Raw genomic sequence first — 19,534 nt, 5'->3', positions numbered from 1 at the left:
AAAAAAGTGGATTCGGTGCATCCCTAAAATTTACCGTTTCAGTCAAACCTAATCTGAACTGGTAATTATGAGTTCCGGACGGCTGAATGCAACCGTTTTTGTTTTTTTTTTAACAAAAAATCATAATTTATGCAATTTAAAATATTTTCTTAAATCTTAAAAATGCAGATTAGGGCTCAGGTTCACTTCAGTATGCAAGAAAATCCTTTTTTTAAAAAAAAGATTTTGCATTCAAGAAAATCTTATATACTTCAAATTTTTTTTTGGGGTGGGGGGTGTTTTTCATTTCTTTGTTTTGCTGTCGCTTTTGCATACAAATATTATGTATACATCTATAATACACAAAAGCCATGAATATCCTGTAAATTCTATCCTTATAAACGGTGAGTAGTGATGTCATTTTTGTCACATGAATCTCTAAATCTTGCGTATTATAATAAATTAAGTACCCCTTGTTGGAAAATATGAGGCTATTAGAAGTAACCTCAGAGTTCCACGGCCTTGTGCTTTTATATGGTCCTGGAACTCCTCGGGGACTTATAATATCCTTATATTTTACAATAGGGGGTACTTTATTCACTATATATGTGGCACACATGTTGCTATAGGTAGAGTGTCATAGGAAATGTAACCGGACCAAATGAACAATAGCTTATATCACAGTGTCTTTACACAGTGGAATACTGACCTATGATAAGTAACCCATATAGGCGACTACAATATGACCTATTACAATTTTTACGTTTACTCCATCCCTTTAAATCTGTGTATAGAGGTGATGCAGCTCTTTGCCCGTTTGCTTGTCTTATCCTGTTCTGAACACTGAGCAACTATTATCTATTTATCCATTACTATTGGGCACATTTCCGCATATTATTGGATGACAGTCACGGTGACTGAATGGCACAAACCTTCCAGTTAAAAGTGAATGGCTCATTCCTGCCTTTTTATTTATAATATCTTTAATCAAAGAGGTTAATTATGTGATGACGGTCACCTATGAAATAGGACTTCATTTCAGAACCAGTCATTTCTGAGATTTTCAAGATAATGTGCTGCTCGCGGTGCACTTCTGGGCAGGTTGCATGCGGTTAATTTCCACGTATTGGAGCAGCGAGTTAATAAATCCTATCTAGTGCCGTGAGTCATTGATTCTGCTACCATTCCTTTATAATGGAACAATACGTCCATGTAAGTGTAAATGTTTACTCTGCAGTGCAAGTTGCTGGCATGATAAGATTAGAAATAACTTGCAATCAAATCCCAGATGCAACATCCGGCTTGAGTATTTTCACATTTTCGCATGATGTTATCCCAACGGCTATGATAAATACTGCATTCCAATCCAGTAGTAGGGTTCAAAGAGCAACTAATGGAGGAAAAAAAATAGGTATCGCTTTACCCACTACTCTCAATCCAAAAATGCACCATGGAGAGATTTGGGGTATTGGTAGCAGGTATAGAGATTCCGGGGATGCTTTCAATCAGGTGAATCAGATATGATTGAGGTTGCTTGCCCCCCTACTACAGGTATGGAACCGTTTATCCAGAATGTTCGGGACCTGGGATAAGGGATCTTTCTGTAACTTGGATCTTCATTTATTAAGCCTACTTAAAATTAATTTGACTAATAAACTCAACAGGATGTTTGCCTCCAACAAGGACTAATTATATTTTAGTTGGGATCAAGTATAAGCTACTGTTCTACTATTATTAAGAAAAAAAAGAGAATCAATTTTAAAAATCTGAATTTGATTACTATTTGATTAAAATTGTGTCTATGGCAGACTGTATTGCAGTAACTTGGAGCCCTCTGGATAACAGGTTTCCAGAAAATGGACCCCATATCTGCAGGCGTGCTTGAAAATTTTCCAGTACATATTACAGGTACAGGATGTATTGTTTAGAATACTTGGGCACTGGGGGTTTTTCGGACAAAAGATCTTTCCACAGTTTGGATTTCCATACCATTTATATATGAAATATAAAGTATTATTTGGGCACTAACTTGCAGCTTAGTTACCATCAAGTTTAAGGTACGGTTTTATTATTAGAAAAAAAAATTATTCTAAAAAAAAAAAACAACATGTGCATAAATGGACTTTATGGAAGATGGCTTTCCTGTAATTCAGAGCTTTCTGGATAACAGGTTTTCAGATAAGGAATCCCATACCTGGTGATATAAGGTTGCTGCCGATTACATATGCTAATGAATAACTGACTAATCATTCCATGGAGTGAACAATAACGATGGGCGAATTTCTCCCGAAAAATCGGTGAAAAATTAGTGAAACTCAAAACTTGACGCCCGCGTCAATTTTGCAGTCGTTTGCGTAAATTTTGACCCTGGCGTTAAAGTCAATGGGTGTTCGAATAGTGTTACATTTAAAATTGAAATGATCTATAAAAAATAAAAAAAATAAAAAAAAACCAAGCATCTTATTTACAAATCAATTCAGTTTAAGGCTTAAAAAAAATAGACACAGAAATGGTTGTTTTCACCTTAGTAATTGATGGTGCGATTCAAGGTCAAGGAATGTCCAACCATTTCTTATCAACATTAGGGGGAAATCTGGGACTGACAAACAGATGCTTCAGAAATAGTAAAAGGGCCCTGCTTGACGCCAGATCATCAGTGGTTTAAATGTGACCTGACAAGTATGAGGAGTTCAGAGGGCTCAGCACAGCTAAGTGCAAAATAATATTCAAGGCCCTTTTTGTTTCATTAGAAGCTCTCCCATGCCAACCTCAGCGATTCATGGAGAATGTGCTATTTACTGACAGCGTAGGCTTTGTCTGCTGGGTACAAAGGTCTTCTAACCACTCGCTAACACTGATAAGACGCTCACTGATGAGACGTAGAACTACACCGTTCATTGCTAGAGAGAAGGACACTTTACTAAAGGCTGCCTTGAAGGGAGTACAAACCAGGGTTTAACTACCAGTTATTTTGTTTTAAATAGACGTTTCAGGCCACACATATGTTATGCACACAACCTCCCTTCCTTGACATCATAGGCACAAGAAGAAAAACAAGAACTAGAGCATTTTCAGCCAATTAAAAGGCAAGCTCTCTTTCATGGCTCAATTCCCTCTTTGGCATCCAACTTTTATTATGTGTTCCCAAATATCAATCTTAGACTGAACTCCACCTGCCATTGAGTTTCAGGTATCTCAAAGCTGTTGTGTATTACACCTTCAACCATGTGTTTTGTTGGGAAGTCTAGATATCCTTACACCCTGGAACATAACATGCAACATTCTATGTAATGTAACCTTACATGTGGCAGTTTGTGCCAGCTTCTCCTTGGTCTTCAGGGCATGTGCTCTTTCTTCCTTCAGCCTTTCATCATCTTTCAGCAGGGACACTAACTGTTTAGCTTTCTCACGGACATTGACACCCTGGTCTTTTCCATCTCTGTCCACATATTGGAAATCTTTAAGGGTCTGTATGGCATATATGTTCTCTTTACACTGCTGTGCCACCCGCTCAGAGCCAGTTTTAATCAGGTACTCCATTAGCGTCATGGCCTAAGAGAAAACAAAAGTCTAGTGTTACATATATGTACACTTCAGCAAGACTGGTGTTTAAGTCACACGGTGTTCTTAAAGGGTCTTCAAGACAAAAACCAAAACCAAAGGAGCAAGGGGATACCAGTAAAAGGGGTTCGGTCATGATTGTTATTTCTAAATTACACTGTTTACACTGCAAATAATTCACTCTATCATATAAAAGTTAGTTCATGAATAATATTGGTGGGTAGGCAGCCATCTCAGGTAATTTTGCCTGGTCATGTGCTTGCAGAAAGAGCCCGCACTTTAGGATGGAACTGCTTTCTGGCAGGCTGTTGTTTCGCCTACTCAATATAACTGAATGTGTCGCAGTGGGACCTTGATTTTACTATTGAGTGCTGTTCTTAGATCTGCTAGACCAGGGATCCCCAACCTTTTGAACCCATGAGCAAAATTCAGAAGTAAAAAGGAGTTGGGGAGCAACGCTAGCATGAAAAATGTTCCTGGGGTGCCAAATATGGGCTGTGATTGGCCATTTAGTAGCTCCTATGTGGATTGTCAACATACATTGAGACTCTGTTTGGCAGTACACCTGGTTTTTATGCAACCAAAACTTGCCTCCAAGCCTGGAATTCAAAAATAACACCTGCTTCGAGGCCACTGGGAGCAACATCCAAGGGGTTGGAGAGCAACATGTTGCTCACGAGCTGCTGGTTGGGAATCACTGTACTAGGCATATACCTTCCTATTGTTCTGTTAGGCTGGGGGGTGAAAGGGAGGGGTGATATTACTCCAACTTGCAGTACAGCAGTAAAGAGTGACTGAAGTTTATCAGAGCACAAGTCACATGACTGGGGGCAGCTGGGAAACTGACAATATGTTTAGCCCCATGTCAGATTTAAAAATTAAATATAAAAATATCTGTGCTCTTTTGAGAAACGAATTTCAGTGCAGAATTCTGCTGGAGCAGCACCAATTTTCCTATGACAGTTAAGTGCTAGGGGGAAAAAAGGGAATGGGGACAAAATGTTCTGAATTTTACACCAGGAATATTGGGAGGTGAGCAATGGTTGTAGTAAGAGAAGAAATTATTCCTATGTAGCTGGCCTAATTTGGAACCCACATTCTTCTCTTGAAGATGTGCCAGATGCACCCTGAATAAGTAATGGCTGAACAAGGGAATTTAATCCATGAGCCACTGGACTAAATGGCCCTGGCAATGGAAACAGCTGCACTGAACCATACGCATGATAAAAAGAAGACAATTATTAACTCCCCTTTGATCTAAGAACATTGAACACTTTTTAGCAAGATACTAAAACTAGATGGGTGAGTTGATTATCTGTCATACTGCATATGTTTGAGAACTGGTTTACATTAAATGTATCATATTATACAGCAAATTCTATGGCCAACAGGCCTCCGGTTGGACAGCCATCAAATAGAGAGCAACTGTACCATTGCTATAATCTTTCCCTTAGGCGTCCATTATAAGACATTTTTCCTGGTGCAATAGATTATTATGTTTTCACCAGCTCTGAGTTGCCAAACAATGAACTTGAAAACTTTCCTGAAGGAAAGTATTGCTCAAAAATAGACGTCATAGAGAAAACCCATGCTGTTTCCTCATGCTACTGGACCTTAAAAAAGAGAAAAACCATTGTTTTTTTAAAGCTGTACTTTCTCATCTAAGAAAAACAAGAGTAGAGGAAAATACAGAAAGGCTAAGTATCTCCATCTGCATTCCTGACGGCTGAACAGCTGGCGGGCCAAAGTTTGGACACCCTGAAGTTCTTAATACTCTAAACAATCTCAACTTGTTTCTCTACGGGATTGCATTCCTTTTCTAACCTCAAAAACCTATAATACATTTTTGAAGCAAATGTTCATTATATTGCAACATACTTCAATGTTAAAATAAGTCCAGTACCACACTGGTAGAGATGTGTTGTCCTTTAAAGGGATTCTGTCATGATTTGTATAGTGTAGTTTTTATTTCTAAATTACACTGTTTACACTGCAAATAATTCACTCTACCATGTAACATTTTATTCCTGAACCAACAAGTGTATTTTTTTAGTTGTAATATTGGTGTGTAGGCGCCATCTCAGGTTAGCTTGCCTGGTCACGTGCTTTCAGAAAGAGCCAGCACTTCATGATGGAACTGCTTTTAGACAGGCTATTGTTACTCCTACTCAATGTAATTTAAGGAGTCACAGTGGGACCTGGATTTTTACTATTGAGTGATGTTCTTAAATCTACTAGGCAGCTGTTATCTTTTGTTAGGGAGCTGTAATCTGGTTACCTTCCCATTGTTTCGCTGATGGACTGCTGGGGGGGAAACGTAGGGGGTGATATCAGTCCAACTTGCAGTACAGCAGTAAAGAGTGACTGAAGTTTATGAGAGCACACAGTCACATGGGCACCTCGGAAACCTATAATATGTCAAGTCCCATGTCAGATTTCAAAATTAAATATAAAAAATCTATTTGTTCTTTTGAAAAATGGATTTCAGTGCAGAAGTCTGTGGGAGCAGCACTATTAACTGAGTTTTTGAGAGAAAGAAAAAAAAAACATGTTTTCCCATGACAGTATCCCTTTAAATGGAGCAGCCAATAATGCTACAAATAAATAAAATATTACTCTTTCCAAAAGATAACTTTCCTAGAATTAACGACCAGGACGAAGCAAAAAATAAAGGCAATATCAATACATAAAATGTTGTTTACAACAGAGAAGCATTATGAGCCTTACTTTGTAGACATGTCGCCAGTTCTTTCCATGATCATTGAGTCGTTTCCATATCATGCTCATGATTTCTGAGAAGGCCACCACGTTGTAGGTAAGGTCAGCGATCTCTGACATTAAGGAGCTGGACGGACCCCATGGATCATTTGAAGTGGCCTCCCTCACTTTAATTTCTGCTTCAGAGTAATTGTGGACTATGTTTTTCATCTGTCGGCGCAAGGAGGAGGTAGACATGTCGGCCAGGTTTGTGGTAGCAGGTGACGGTAGATGGAAAAAAAATGGTCCCTCTTTCCAGAGGTTGCAAATGCTGCTACTCAAAGTATAGTCACCGAGTAACAGAAGGGTCTCTGCAGACAAGTCTGACAATCGATCTACAGGGAATGCAGTGCACTTGTGTGTGTTTAGGATGCTCTGATTCTGGTTTCTGCAGCTTTGTGATGTTCTGGCATACTGACTGCACTAACGCCCCATCTGTAAGAAAAATACACAAAGGCACATAAAACTGCTGTTTAAGTTTAGATACATTTTCCATTCCTAGAACATACGACATCTTTAATAATAAATATGCAAATCCACTTTACGTTTGTGCCATTTCCTAAACCAGTTGGTGCACTCAAGTCAATCAACAACTCACTCAGTGTTTCTGATTCAAAGAATAAGATTATTTTCCCAACACAACTGGCTGAATGAACCAAATGATAAAGATCGCAGTATCGGCTTATAATTGAATGCATTCAAATACAATTTCAACAGAGGTTAAAGGGAAGGTGTTGCAACAGCATATATTGCAATTGCTGGATGAAGTAATCAAGCCAACACTGGGTGCTGAATCATGTAATGAATACACACGTCTAAAGTATGTAGCATCTACGGAGAAAGCAAAATGGCACATGTGTAAATTAAAGGAACAGTAGCACCAAAAAATTAAGTAATGTACATAGAATATACTGTTGTGCTGCACTGGTAAAACTGGTGTGTTTGCTTCAAAAACTCTACTATAGTTTATATAAACAAGTTTCTGTTTAGCCACGGGGCAGCCATTCAAAGCTGAAAAGTGAGAATAGGCACAGGACACACAACAGATAAGCGATGTAGTATACATTGGGATTCTTCAGAACGTATCTGTTATCTACGGTGTATCCTGTGCTTGAATGGCTGCCCCCATGGCTACACAGCAGCGTGTTTATATAAACTATAGTAGTGTTTCTGTAGCAAACACCCCACTTTAACCAGTGCAGGGCAACAGTACATTATACTATCATTCCTTTAAAACACTTTAATTTTTTGGTGTTACTGTTCCTTTAAACACACAGAAAATGTATGCAAAAAGGTTACCGCAACTATGTATATATACATTTTTCCCTGCTCCTCTTGAGAAATGTTTTGAAAAACTGTTTTCTACAGCAGGGTGCATAAATCTAGAGATAGATTGGTTCTGGAATTCCCAAAATAAACTTTAGGGTAGGGACACACTGGGCGATTTGGGGAGATTTAGTCGCCTGGCGACTAATCGCCGCGACTTTCCACGACCAATCTTCCCCGAATGCCTCCCCTCACTCTGCGCCTGGATAAAATGAAAAATCGCCTGCGCTAATCACACGCGGCGATTTGTTTTCCGAAGTCGCCCGAAGTTTCCTCGTGAGGCAACTTCGGGCGATTTCGGAAAACAAATCGCCGTGTGTGATTAGCGCCGGCGACTTTTCATTTTATCCAGGCGCAGAGTGAGGGGAGGCATTCGGGGAGAAAAGTCGCTGCGATTAGTCGCCAGGCGACTAAATCTCCCCAAACCGCCCAGTGTGTCCCTACCCTTATGGCCAAATTTGGAGCAGTTTGGTCAGACAGTACAAAACAGAGGTCATTTACAACAAACATAGTTGCACATAAAACCCCGTTCTTTTAAGGGATACTGTCATGGAAAAACTTTTTTTTTTCCAAAACACATCAGTTAATAGTGCTGCTCCTGCAGAATTCTGCACTGAAATCCATTTCTCAAAAGAGTAAACAGATTTTTTTATATTCAATTTTGAAATCTGACATGGGGCTAGACATATTGTCAGTTTCCAAGCTGCCCCAGTCATGTGACTTGTGCCTGCACTTTAGGATGGAATTACTTTCTGGCAGGCTGTTCTTTCTCCTACTTAATGTAACTGAATCAGTCTCAGTGGGACTTGGCTTTTACTATTAAAGGGGAAGGAAACCTAGTTGGCGCAAAAACCATCCCCCCTCCCGTGTGTTGCCCACCCTCCCTCCTCCCCCCTGGCCTACCCGTCCCGCTGGGCAAATGCCCCTAACTTGTTACTTAACCTTCTGCGTAGGTCCAGTCCAGGGAGTTCAAAGACGACATCTTCTTCCACGCGATCTTCTTCCTGCTTTGACCGGCGCATGCGCAGTAGGAGCATTTTGCCGGTACGATCTACTGCGCATGCGCCAAAAGTACATTGTGACATGCGCAGTAGATCCGTACCGGCAAAATGCTCCTACTGCGCATGTGCCAAAACGCCGTTCAAAGCAGGAAGAAGATCGCGTGGAAGAAGATTTCGTCTGTGAACTCCCTGGACTGGACCTACGCAGAAGGGTAAGTAACAAGTTTGCCCAGCGGGACGGGTAGGCCAGGGGGGAGGAGGGAGGGTGGGCAACACACGGGAGGGGGGAGGGTTTTTGCGCCAACTAGGTTTCCTTCCCCTTTAAGTGCTGTTCTTAGATCTTCCAGGAGCTGTTATCTTGTGTTAGGGAGCTGCTATCTCATTACGTTCCCATTGTTCTGTTTTTAGGCTGCTGGGGGGGGGGGGGGAAGGGTGATATCACTCCAACTTGCAGTACAGCAGTAAAGAGTGATTGAAGTTTATCAGAGAACAAGTCACATCACTTGGGGCAGCTGGGAAATTGACAAAATGTCTAGCCCCATGTCAGATTTCAAAATTGAATATAACAAAATCTGTTTGCTCTTTTGAAAATGGATTTCAGTGCAGAATTCTGCTGGAGCAGCACTATTAACTGATGTGTTTTGAAAAAAAACATGTTTTCCCATGACAGTATCTCTTTAAGGGTATTTGTGTCAAAAAGCGCTCCGTGCACCCATTAATGCAAGGGAACCCACCAAAAAAGGTGGTAGCTCTAGGGTTCCCACGTTGGCTTGCCTGACTAGGAAGAGTAAAAAAAAAATCAGATGTACACATTAATCTCAACGCTAGAAAGAATGTCTACCCATTCACAACAACCACAACTGTGTCAATTTAAGACATCATCCATAATAGACTGGATGCTCCCCTGGTGACCACAACAATTCTCTGAAATTCTGGGGACTGTGCTGCATTGTGGGTAAAAAACTTGCCAATTTTGCACACTGCACTTGCATTCATAAATTTCGAGCATTGTCCTGGAGAAGACAACTTTATTTTGCACACCAGATGTGTTCATCCTGGAAAGCAAGCTTCCCAAAGGGATATCACTTTTCTGGATATTTCATATTAAAAAAAACTGTTACTAAGCAATACAGGCACGGTTCCCATTTAATCTCATTTGTTCAATCAATTAACATTTTTAGAAAAACAATACACAGGAATAGAAAACCCAGAATATAAGAGATACTGTTCCCCTGGCAGGCAACAGCAGGGTAAATGGTAATTTGGGTGCCATTCCAAACACCTTTTGTTATGTAACAAATGTCATTTACAGCAAAAGAGGATTGTGTTGGTGAAGCAAACAATCCCTAGTCTGTTTACACTCTTAATATAAGCAATGATTATAAATGCATGTTGTGCCAGAGGATTCTACAGAGAACTTGCCATCAGCGAGGGATGGGCACAAACATGCCAGGCATGAAGCTGGAAACTGGAGCAGAGAAATCAATTCATTTACAGTCATATGAAAAAGTTTGGGAACCCCTCTCAGCCTGCATAATAACGTACTCCACTTTAACAAAAAAGATAACAGTGGTATGTCTTTCATTTCCCAGGAACATCCGAGTACTGGGGTGTTTTCTGAACAAAGACTTTTAATGAAGCAGTATTCAGTTGTATGAATTAAATCAAATGTCAAATCTGGCTTTGCAAAAATGTGGGTACCCTTGTAAGTTTGCCAATTTGAATGCATGTAACTGCTCAATACTGATTACTGGCAACACCAAATTAGTTGGATTAGCTTGTTAAGCCTTGAACTTCATAGGCAGGTGTGTCCAATCATGAGAAAAAGGTATTTAAGGTGACCAATTGCAAGTTGTGTTTCTGTTTGACTCTCCTCTGAAGAGTGACAGCAAGGGATCCTCAAAGCAACTCTCATAAGATCCGAAAACAAAGCTTGTCCAGTATCTCGGTTTAGGGTTAGTCCACACGAGCAGATTCGGGAAGAATTAGCCGACTGACGACTAATCGGCTCTTCCTCTGGGCGACAATCTCCCATAACTGCCTTCCCGTCCGCTACAATGAAAAGTTGCCTATGCTAAAGCACACACGGCGCTTCGTTTTCTGAACTTGCCTCGCTTTAGCGCAAGTGACTTTTCATTATAGCGGACAGGAAGACACGCTAAGGCAGTTTGGGGAGATTGTCACCCAGAAGAAGAGGCAAAGTCACCAGGCGACTAAATCTCCCTGAATCTGCTCATGTGGACTAACCCTTAGGGGTAGGCTACAAACAGCTATCTCAAGAGGTTTAAACTGTCAGTTTTAACTGTAAGGAATGTAATCAGGAAATGGAAGGCCACAGGCACAGTTGCTCTAATCCCCAAGTCTGGCAGGCCAAGAAAAATACAGGAGTGGCATATACAGGGGATTGTGAGAATGGTTACAGACAACCCAACGATCACATCCAAAGACCTGCAAGAATATCTTGTTGCAGATGGTTTATCTGTACATCGTGTGCAATCTGCACTAAGAACATCTTTATGGCAGGGGGATGAGAAAGAAGCTCTTTCTGCACTCACGCCACAAGAGTTCACAGGCGTCATCTTCTCTTCTGTAATCTTCGGATATTCGTTCCGGCTCTTCGGCAATTTCCGGCGCATGGGCAGTTCTCGCGAACAAGATTGCTCCAACTGCGCATGCGTCGGACGCCCGTGAACTCCGCTGCACAGAATCTGCACCGAGGGGGTATGTAAAGAGGTAGGGGTATTTACCAGGGGTAACACCTAGGCTGGGGGGGTCTATTTAGGGTTTTTTTTTTATAATTAAGGGTTTGGTTCTCCTTTAAGCCAGATGAAGGGATCCATTCTCAAAGGTTGCAATACAAGACCAAAATGATTCGTATATTTGTACCCATTGTTTGTCTTTCTTCCCTCGGGAGGAGTTTGAGAGATTTCTCCATTTCCTGGTGACCACAAACCTTGGTTGTGTCTACAAAAATGACAACATCATTTAGAACTCAATTGTACTCAAATGATCAAAAAAAAAAAAGCAGAGGAAATTCCATCACCAAGAGGAAGAACAGAAACTAGGATGGGTTTTGCAACATGTTGTAAGACGGCGATGCCTCTGACGCAGAAGCAGCTCAGCCACAAACTAGTGGAGACAGGGCATGGAGTGTATCGGATTATATGTAGATAACCAGATCTGGATATCAACTGAACACGGTGACACAGAAACCAAGAGAACAGATGAATTCTTTAAGGATTACTGCAGCCGCACACTGAAAACACTACTACATGTTTATTGGCCACAAATGTGCACTGCGATAGAGCAGGACAGAAGGCAAATATTGATATAAAAACCTGGGCTGCAACTGGATAGTGCACAGTTTATATTATCCACTCAATGTCATTTATGCAGCCTGGAATGATTTTGACAGGGGCGCTTTGTGCAGTAAAAATAAATGTTGAAGGGAGCCCCACACATTTTGGGAAACGACTTGTAATAAAAATCCATTCTGGATGTTTTTTTATTAAAAAGAGAAACCACTAAATATTGTCGCACCATACCGTGAAGTAAAGAGAAATTGAAAGTACTTTCATTTCACACCTGATCCCACATCATTGGTTCAGCAGGGAAAGTTTAAGGTGGTGAATTATTTAGGGAATACCTAAGGAGGATATTTTGATTAAATGACTGTCTAAGCCTAAGAAACAGGTAGCAGGTAGTAGTAGGCAGAAAATGATGCAAACATTAAATAAACCAAATAGGCTGGTTTTGCTTTCAATAAGAATAAATTATATATTAGTTTGGATCAAATACAAGGTACTGTTTTATTAATACAGAGAAAAAGAAATTAAAAAAAAAAAAATCTGATTATTTGGATAAAATGGGGTCTATGAGAGACCTTTCTGTAATTTGGAGCTTTCTGGATAACTGATCCCATACCTGTATTGTTACTGGTACTTTTTTCTACTCATCTTTCTAATCAGACCCTTTCCTATTCATATTCCAATCTCTTATTCAAATCAATGCATGGTTGCTGAGGTAATTTGGACCCTAGCAACCAGACTGCTGAAATTGCAAACTGGAGAGCTGCTGAATAAAAAGCTAAATAACTCAAAAACCACAAATAATAAAAAATTAAAACCAATTGCAAATGGTCTCAGAATATCACTCTCTACATCATACTAAAAGTTCATTTAAAGGTGAACAATCCCTATAAAATGGCCATACACAGGCTCATGCAAGAGGACAGGTCAGCCCCTTTAGATTAAGTAAGAAGTTTATTGGTATGGGGCCTTCTTGATGGTTTACTTGACTACTTGAATGATAACCAGAATTTTTCATTAGCATTGTACTGTACGTACGGCCGTAATGGGTTAAGGAGGATTAAATGACTTCCAATTAGGAATGCACCAAATCCATTATTTTGGATTCAGCCGAACCCCGAATACTTTGCGAAAGATTCAGCCGAATATCGAACCCGGATCCTAATTTGCATATGCAAATTAGGGCTGGGAAGGGGAAAACATTGTTTACTTCCTTGTTTTGTGACAAAAAGTCATGAGTTTTCAAATTGCAAATGTGGATTCGGTTTCGACCAGGCAGAAGGATTCGGCCGAATCCAAATCGTGCTGAAAAAGGCCGAATCCTGGCCGAATCCCGAACTGAATCCTGGATTCGGTGCATCCATAATTCTACTACCCAGTTCCATATCATACAAAAATCAATATAGCCTTACTGGACACGTAAAGGTCTAAAACATACTGAAAATATAAAGTCACATTTTGTAACAATAGGTAGTATATAATTACCCCCTACACTAGAGCAAAGTGTGAGCACTAATATATTAAGCATTGGACAGGGGGCTGGTAAAAAGCTCTATATTTCCAGCATACAACTGCCGAAAGCTATTTTAATGAATAACTACTTCCTAGAAGTATCTCGGCAGTACGGTCTCACGCCCTTGCCTAATAGAGGTGGATATGTGCAAACGAAAAGCAATTTACTACATGTGAATGTTACTAAAATGCTCTCGCTTACCTCAGAAATGCAGATATTTCCCCGTAGTGCCCAAGCGTCGGTATTTATACTCACTTGAGAAATTCACTTTATGACTGGGTCACTGAGCCTTAAAGCAGCAGCAGCAGGAAGTGACAGTGAGGCAATAAGAGACAGACTAACCGGCACAGAGTTCCTTCCTTTCCCACTTCCTTCCATACTGCTGTGCTTTTTATTTTCAGTAATTAAAACACAAATCAGCAGCGATTTTGGGATTTTAAACAAAGAATATTAAGCCAGTGGTAAATGTATAATAAACGGAACCACCGACTCTGACGGAGCAGTGAATCCATACAATATAGTATACTGTACTATAATAAAATATACAGGTATAGGATCCCTTATCCGGAAACCCGATATCCAGAAAGCTCAGAATTATGGCATGGCTTTCTCCCATAGACTCCATTTTATCCAAATAATCCAAATTTTTAAAAATGATTTCCTTTTTCTCTATAATAATAAAACAGTAACTTGTACTTGATCCCAACTAAGATATAATTAATCCTTATTGGAAGCAAAACCAGCCTATTGGGTTTATTTAATGTTTAAATGAATTTCGAGTAGAATTAAGGTATGAAGACCCAAATTGCAGAAAGATCCATTATCCGGAAAACCCCAGTTCCCGAGCATTCTGGATAACAGGTCCCATACCTGTACAAGGCTGATGTGCAATTATTTCAGATTCAAACTACATAGCAGTACAGAGAACTTTATTTAGGGATTGCCTCTAAGCCTTCTGACTGAATAAACAGAATTACTGTTATTACTTCTATTTATTAAAGCCACATAGGCTTTTAAATATCTTTTTAAAGTGGACCTGTCACCCAGACATAAAAAGCTGTATAATAAATGTCCTTTTCAAATTAAACATAAACCCAAAATATTTTTTTTATTTAAGCATTCATAGCTGTTTAAAAACATCAGCTGTCAATCACAATTACTTTCACTTTCCATTCAGTTCTTCCTAGTTGTCACTGCTCTCCTCACATTCCCTCGTTCTCTTCACCATTTAATTGTGTAACCAGGGCATGGGGATGGATCTTAGGTCCCCCATTCTGGTGCACAAACAAGATTCTGAGATGATACAAGGCTTGTCTTAATAACAGTGTCCACAAAATGGCTCCTGCCTGCTTGCTATAATTATGAATTCCCAGACTGAAGGAAACTAGATTCAAATAATCTATACAGTGTAAATTTATTTTGCTAGACTAACATGATAAAACAGGATTTGGAATTATTTTAATAGTTGACGGGTCCCCTTTAACTGGTTCACAGCTAGAGCCATTAACTAACCAGTTATTCTGACCAAGCGAGGCCCAACAATGGCTGATTACTGACATTCTAGTTATTTATCAGTCCATGCATGGTGCCAAAGTCACTTCCAGGGGGGTGAAGCAAAGGTTAGATTGGTGTGGCTCAAAAAATACAAGCTTCACCTAAATAAACATTTGCAGGGGGTATAAAATACAGGTAAAACCGTACAATGTGCGATGGTAATATTAGGTTTGACTGGTGCAGTGATCCCCAACCAGTGGATCCTGAGAAACATGTTTCTCACTGACCCCTTGGATGTTGCTCCCAGTGACCTCAAAGCAGGAGCTTATTTTTGAATTCCTGGCTTGGAGACAAGTTTTGGTTGCATAAAATATAGGTACTGCCAAACCGGGCCTCCTGTAGGCTGCCAGTCCACATTATATTCAGGCATAGATAAGGCAACCGCATGTAAACTCATACACTGAGCCATTAGTAATACTACCCACCCATCAGATTTTCATGTTTCATAACTTAATCATGAGACATCTACAGAAAAATCAAAATACAGTATTATGTTTACAGATGTAGTCCATAATGAGAATTTAGACGAGGAAATGAGTCAAACAATTGGATCAGCCCAATGTGGCCCAGAATGTAGGTGGCCAAATCGGACAAAGACCTGCTCATTTGGAGACCTAACCAAACGGGTGGATCTTATGGTGTATGGCCAGCTTTGCAAGGTCAAATAATTAAAACACAGATATAAGGTGGCCATACACGGGCCGATAAAAGCTGCCAACAGTCGGCAGCTTATTCCGTGTGTGGGGCCCTCCAACGGGCTCCTCCGATCGTGCAGGGGTAATCCCATCGGATCACAGACTGCATCTGTTAGTTGATGTAGTCTCGCAACCGGACAGCCCATTATGACACGTTCATTGGGTCCTAGGGCCCACTATTGGGCCAATATCGCCTACCTCAAGGTGGGCATATCGGAGAGAGATCTGCTCATTTGGCAAACGAGCGGATCATTATGTGTATGGCCACCTTTAAAGTGTCCATAGACAGGACAATAAAAGCTGCCAACAGACCAAGTCGGCAACTTATTGGTCAGTATATGGGGTCCTCCAACAGGTTTTCCTGATCAAATCAGTCAGATGTCGACTGGGCAGATTAAAAAAAAAAAACCTGTCGGATCGAGGACTGTATTGGTTCATTGATGCAGTCCTCACTCCAACCACCTGCATTCCTGGCACTGTGATCCGATTACCCTATGGCCCATGATCAGATCAGCCCGATATCATACACACACACAGGATGGGCACATTGGAGCAAGCTCTGCGCATTTGGTGCCCTCTCCATATGAGTGGATCTGCCCCTGTATGTCCACCTTTAAACTGGATCAGCTACATACTTAAAGGGGGCGGTTCACCTTTAAGGTAACTTTTATTACGTTATAGAACAGCCAATTCTAAACAACATTACAATTGGTTTTCATTGTTTATTTTTTATAGGTTTATAGTTAGTTGCCTTTTTCTTCTGACTCTTTGCAGTTTTCAAATGGTCGTCGCTGACTCCCTTCTAAAAAACAAATGTATTGTTACTTTTTATTACTGATCCTTCTATTCAGGCCTCTCCTATTCATATTCCAGTCTCTTATTCAAATCAATGCATGGTTGCTAGGGGAATTTGGACCGAAGTTACCCGATTGCTTAAAATGCAAATTGCTGCTGAGTAAAAGCTAAATAACTCAAAAACGTTCAATAATAAAAAATGAAAAATTGTCTCAGAATAAAACTCTCTACATCATACCAACAGTTATCTCAAAGGTGAACAACTCCTTTAACCACTGAGAAGCAGCACTCTATTCGGCAAAACAAAAGGCTGTCAATGTACTTGCATTCCAGTCCCATATAGAACTCCACAACAAGGAGTTAAATGAAAGGTAGGTTAACTTAAACATAAAAGAAGAATCTTTGGAATTTAGCTGTGAGTGTACATAGAAGGTTTAGTCATTACCAGTTATGGAATGTTCAATGGCAAATCCGTTATTTGTACAACAGAATCATGCTCTAATGAACAGCACAAAAACGCACCTCCACTTTGGCACTTAGTAAACTGTCATCTTATGCCGCCTGCTACACTGGATACAGCATAATCTGCCGCCAAGGTCTGCACTGATTCCTTAGCTTGATGGAGAAGCAACTGGCGAGGCAGGAGATGGTACAGAGCAGAGGAGGAGAGGAAGCTACTCTTAAAGGGATACGGTCATGGAAAAAATGGTTTTTTTTCGAAGCGCGTCAGTTAACAGTGCTGCTCCAGCAAAATTTATGCACTGAAATCCGTTTCTCAAAAGAGCAAACAGATTTTTTTATATTTAATTTTGAAATCTGACATATTGCCAGTTTCCCAGCTGCCCCCAGTCATATGACTTCTGCTCTGATAAACTTCAGTCACTCTTTACTTCAAGTTGGAGTGACATCACCTGCTCCCTTTGCCCCAGCAGCCTAACAACAGAACAATTGGAAGGTAACCAGATAGCAGCTTCCTAACACAAGAGAACAGCTCCCTGGTAGATCTAAGAACAGAACTCAATAGTAAAATCCAGGTCCCACTGCGACACATTCAGTTACATTGAGTAAGAGAAACAACAGCCTGCCAGAAAGCAGTTCCATCCTAAAGTGCAGGCACAAGTCACATGACCAGGCAAAATGACCTGAGATGGCTGCCTACACAACAAATATTAGTTAAAAAAATACACTTGCTGGTTCAAGAATTCAATTTTATATTGTAGAGTGAATTATTTGCAGTGTAAACAGTGTAATTTCGAAATAAATAAAATCCCTTTAAGGAAACATAAAATAGCTTATAGCCTCAAGCACAAAAGGAAACAAGATGATGAAACAAATACGGGCACTGGTAACCTGCTACAGGAAAGAATGGGACAACATGTTAGCGAGGATCTTGGAGAATCCCTTTTGAAATATTTAGTTTGGTTTCTCTTTGTTGTTGACGTGAGTGGTTTCACCAGGCCTAGATTCTCTGAGGGCTTTAGAGAGAAGATTAAAGATGCTTGGAAGGAATTTAAAAACTTCTCTAGTTGTAAATAACTGGCAACTTGACCAGGCCAGGCCGTGACAACAAGTTCAGCCTGAGAGCAGAACACAAGATGCTTAAAGAAGTCTCTAAAAATGTCACCATGGGACCTACAAGTAGCTCTCGCCACTACGGATGTCAACATACGAGTCTACCATCAGTTATGGCAATTGGAGGTATGTGAGGAGATATTTGCTGTCCTGAAAGAACATAAGTCAATAAAGAAAACTAAACAATAAAATTCCTTTTACGTTACAGCAGCAGAGGAAGCAATACTGTAGTTCCGATTTTACACAAATAAATATGCAGATTGGAAGCCAATGTGTTCCTGGCGTTCAGTAAGCATGCTCCTAGTGAGAGTTCTATGTCCAAGAGCTAGAGACACAAAACATTGCAGTCAGACATGGCAGCCCCAATCACTCTGCATAGCACTGTCTTTTCTGTTCAGCAATAGGGGAGTCTAATAAATGCGGTTGGGGAGTGAGGCCTGTGCAGTAGTGGTGTGTGGGTCAGGAAAAACTCAACCCACACCAGACACTAACTTTTACACACACTTTTAACCTGCAAACCCTTAACCCGCACAAAGTAGCCACCGAGACCCACGCACCCGACCATAACCCACAATAGGTAGCCACTCGGACCCCCGCACCCAACAGTAACCCAGAATATGTAGCCACCCGGAACCCCGGCACCAGACCCTAACCCACAATATGTAGCTACCCGGACACCCGCACCCGACCCTAACCCACAATATGTAGCCACACAGACCCGAAATCAAACCTGACCAGTGTCTTCTTGCTCTGTACGTTACTTCTGTGCGCACCTCTGGTTGCAAGGGAATCTTAGGGAGCAGAGTAGGAGTGTACTTCCCCAGTATGACCTGCACCCAACCCTAACCCACAATGGTTGGCCAAATTACTGCCCAAACCCATCCAATTGGTGGTCAACCTGTGGGTCCCTGTGGTTTTGTGTAAAACCACACATTACTATTGTGCAGGCGCCCTTATGTTTGCAAAATTGGGTTACTTCTCCTTTAATTAACTACATTCCTTACGCAATCCAAGTTCTCCAGGACTACAAAATAAGTGGGAGGTTTTCTACTGAAACCGGAGAAACAAGATAAGAGGAATCCAAAGGGCCCTCTCAATTAGAGAGTTCCATGTCCACAGTTAGAAATGATTAACTTTGAGTATGGGTGTATGTATGTATACATGTATATACACGTATGCATATATACACACACACACACACACACACAAACACAGGCATAAACAGCACTATTTTTCTTTTAGGCTGTCAGATGGGGACTGATCTTGGCACTGAAATCTGCCAACACAATGGACCCGGCTGCAGGCAGGGAAGGAAGGAGATGGCAGTATAGGGGCTGATTCCTGGCCTGTGCTTTTCATGAGACTAATATCAACAGCCTTAAAGAGCTAGTACCAAACAATAAAACTTTGAATTGAATTTACATGTATATTCTGCAACATGCTTATATTGTGTAAAAGTAATGTAACACCCAA

At 40.6% G+C, this 19,534-nt stretch overlaps 1 protein-coding gene across 16 annotated transcripts in view; it reads right to left on the bottom strand.

The window, feature by feature from the left end:
* The window catches only part of epn1.L (epsin 1 L homeolog), a 59,532-nt gene that overhangs the window by 23,349 nt on the left and 16,649 nt on the right, over nucleotides 1-19,534 (bottom strand). For all 16 annotated transcript variants that reach the window (XM_018226207.2, XM_018226213.2, XM_018226217.2 and 13 more), the window contains 2 exons: nucleotides 6,268-6,732; nucleotides 3,282-3,531 (listed from right to left, as the gene is read on the bottom strand). In XM_018226207.2, coding sequence (XP_018081696.1) covers nucleotides 3,282-3,531; nucleotides 6,268-6,495 — 478 coding nt within the window. In that variant the 5' untranslated portion in view covers nucleotides 6,496-6,732. The remainder of the gene's footprint in view (nucleotides 1-3,281; nucleotides 3,532-6,267; nucleotides 6,733-19,534) is intronic.

This window comes from Xenopus laevis, chromosome 7L (assembly GCF_017654675.1).
Source record: "Xenopus laevis strain J_2021 chromosome 7L, Xenopus_laevis_v10.1, whole genome shotgun sequence".
Lineage (NCBI taxonomy): Eukaryota > Metazoa > Chordata > Amphibia > Anura > Pipidae > Xenopus > Xenopus laevis.
The sequence above is the reverse complement of the archived record's forward strand: the minus strand, read 5'-3'. Positions and strand labels throughout refer to the sequence as shown.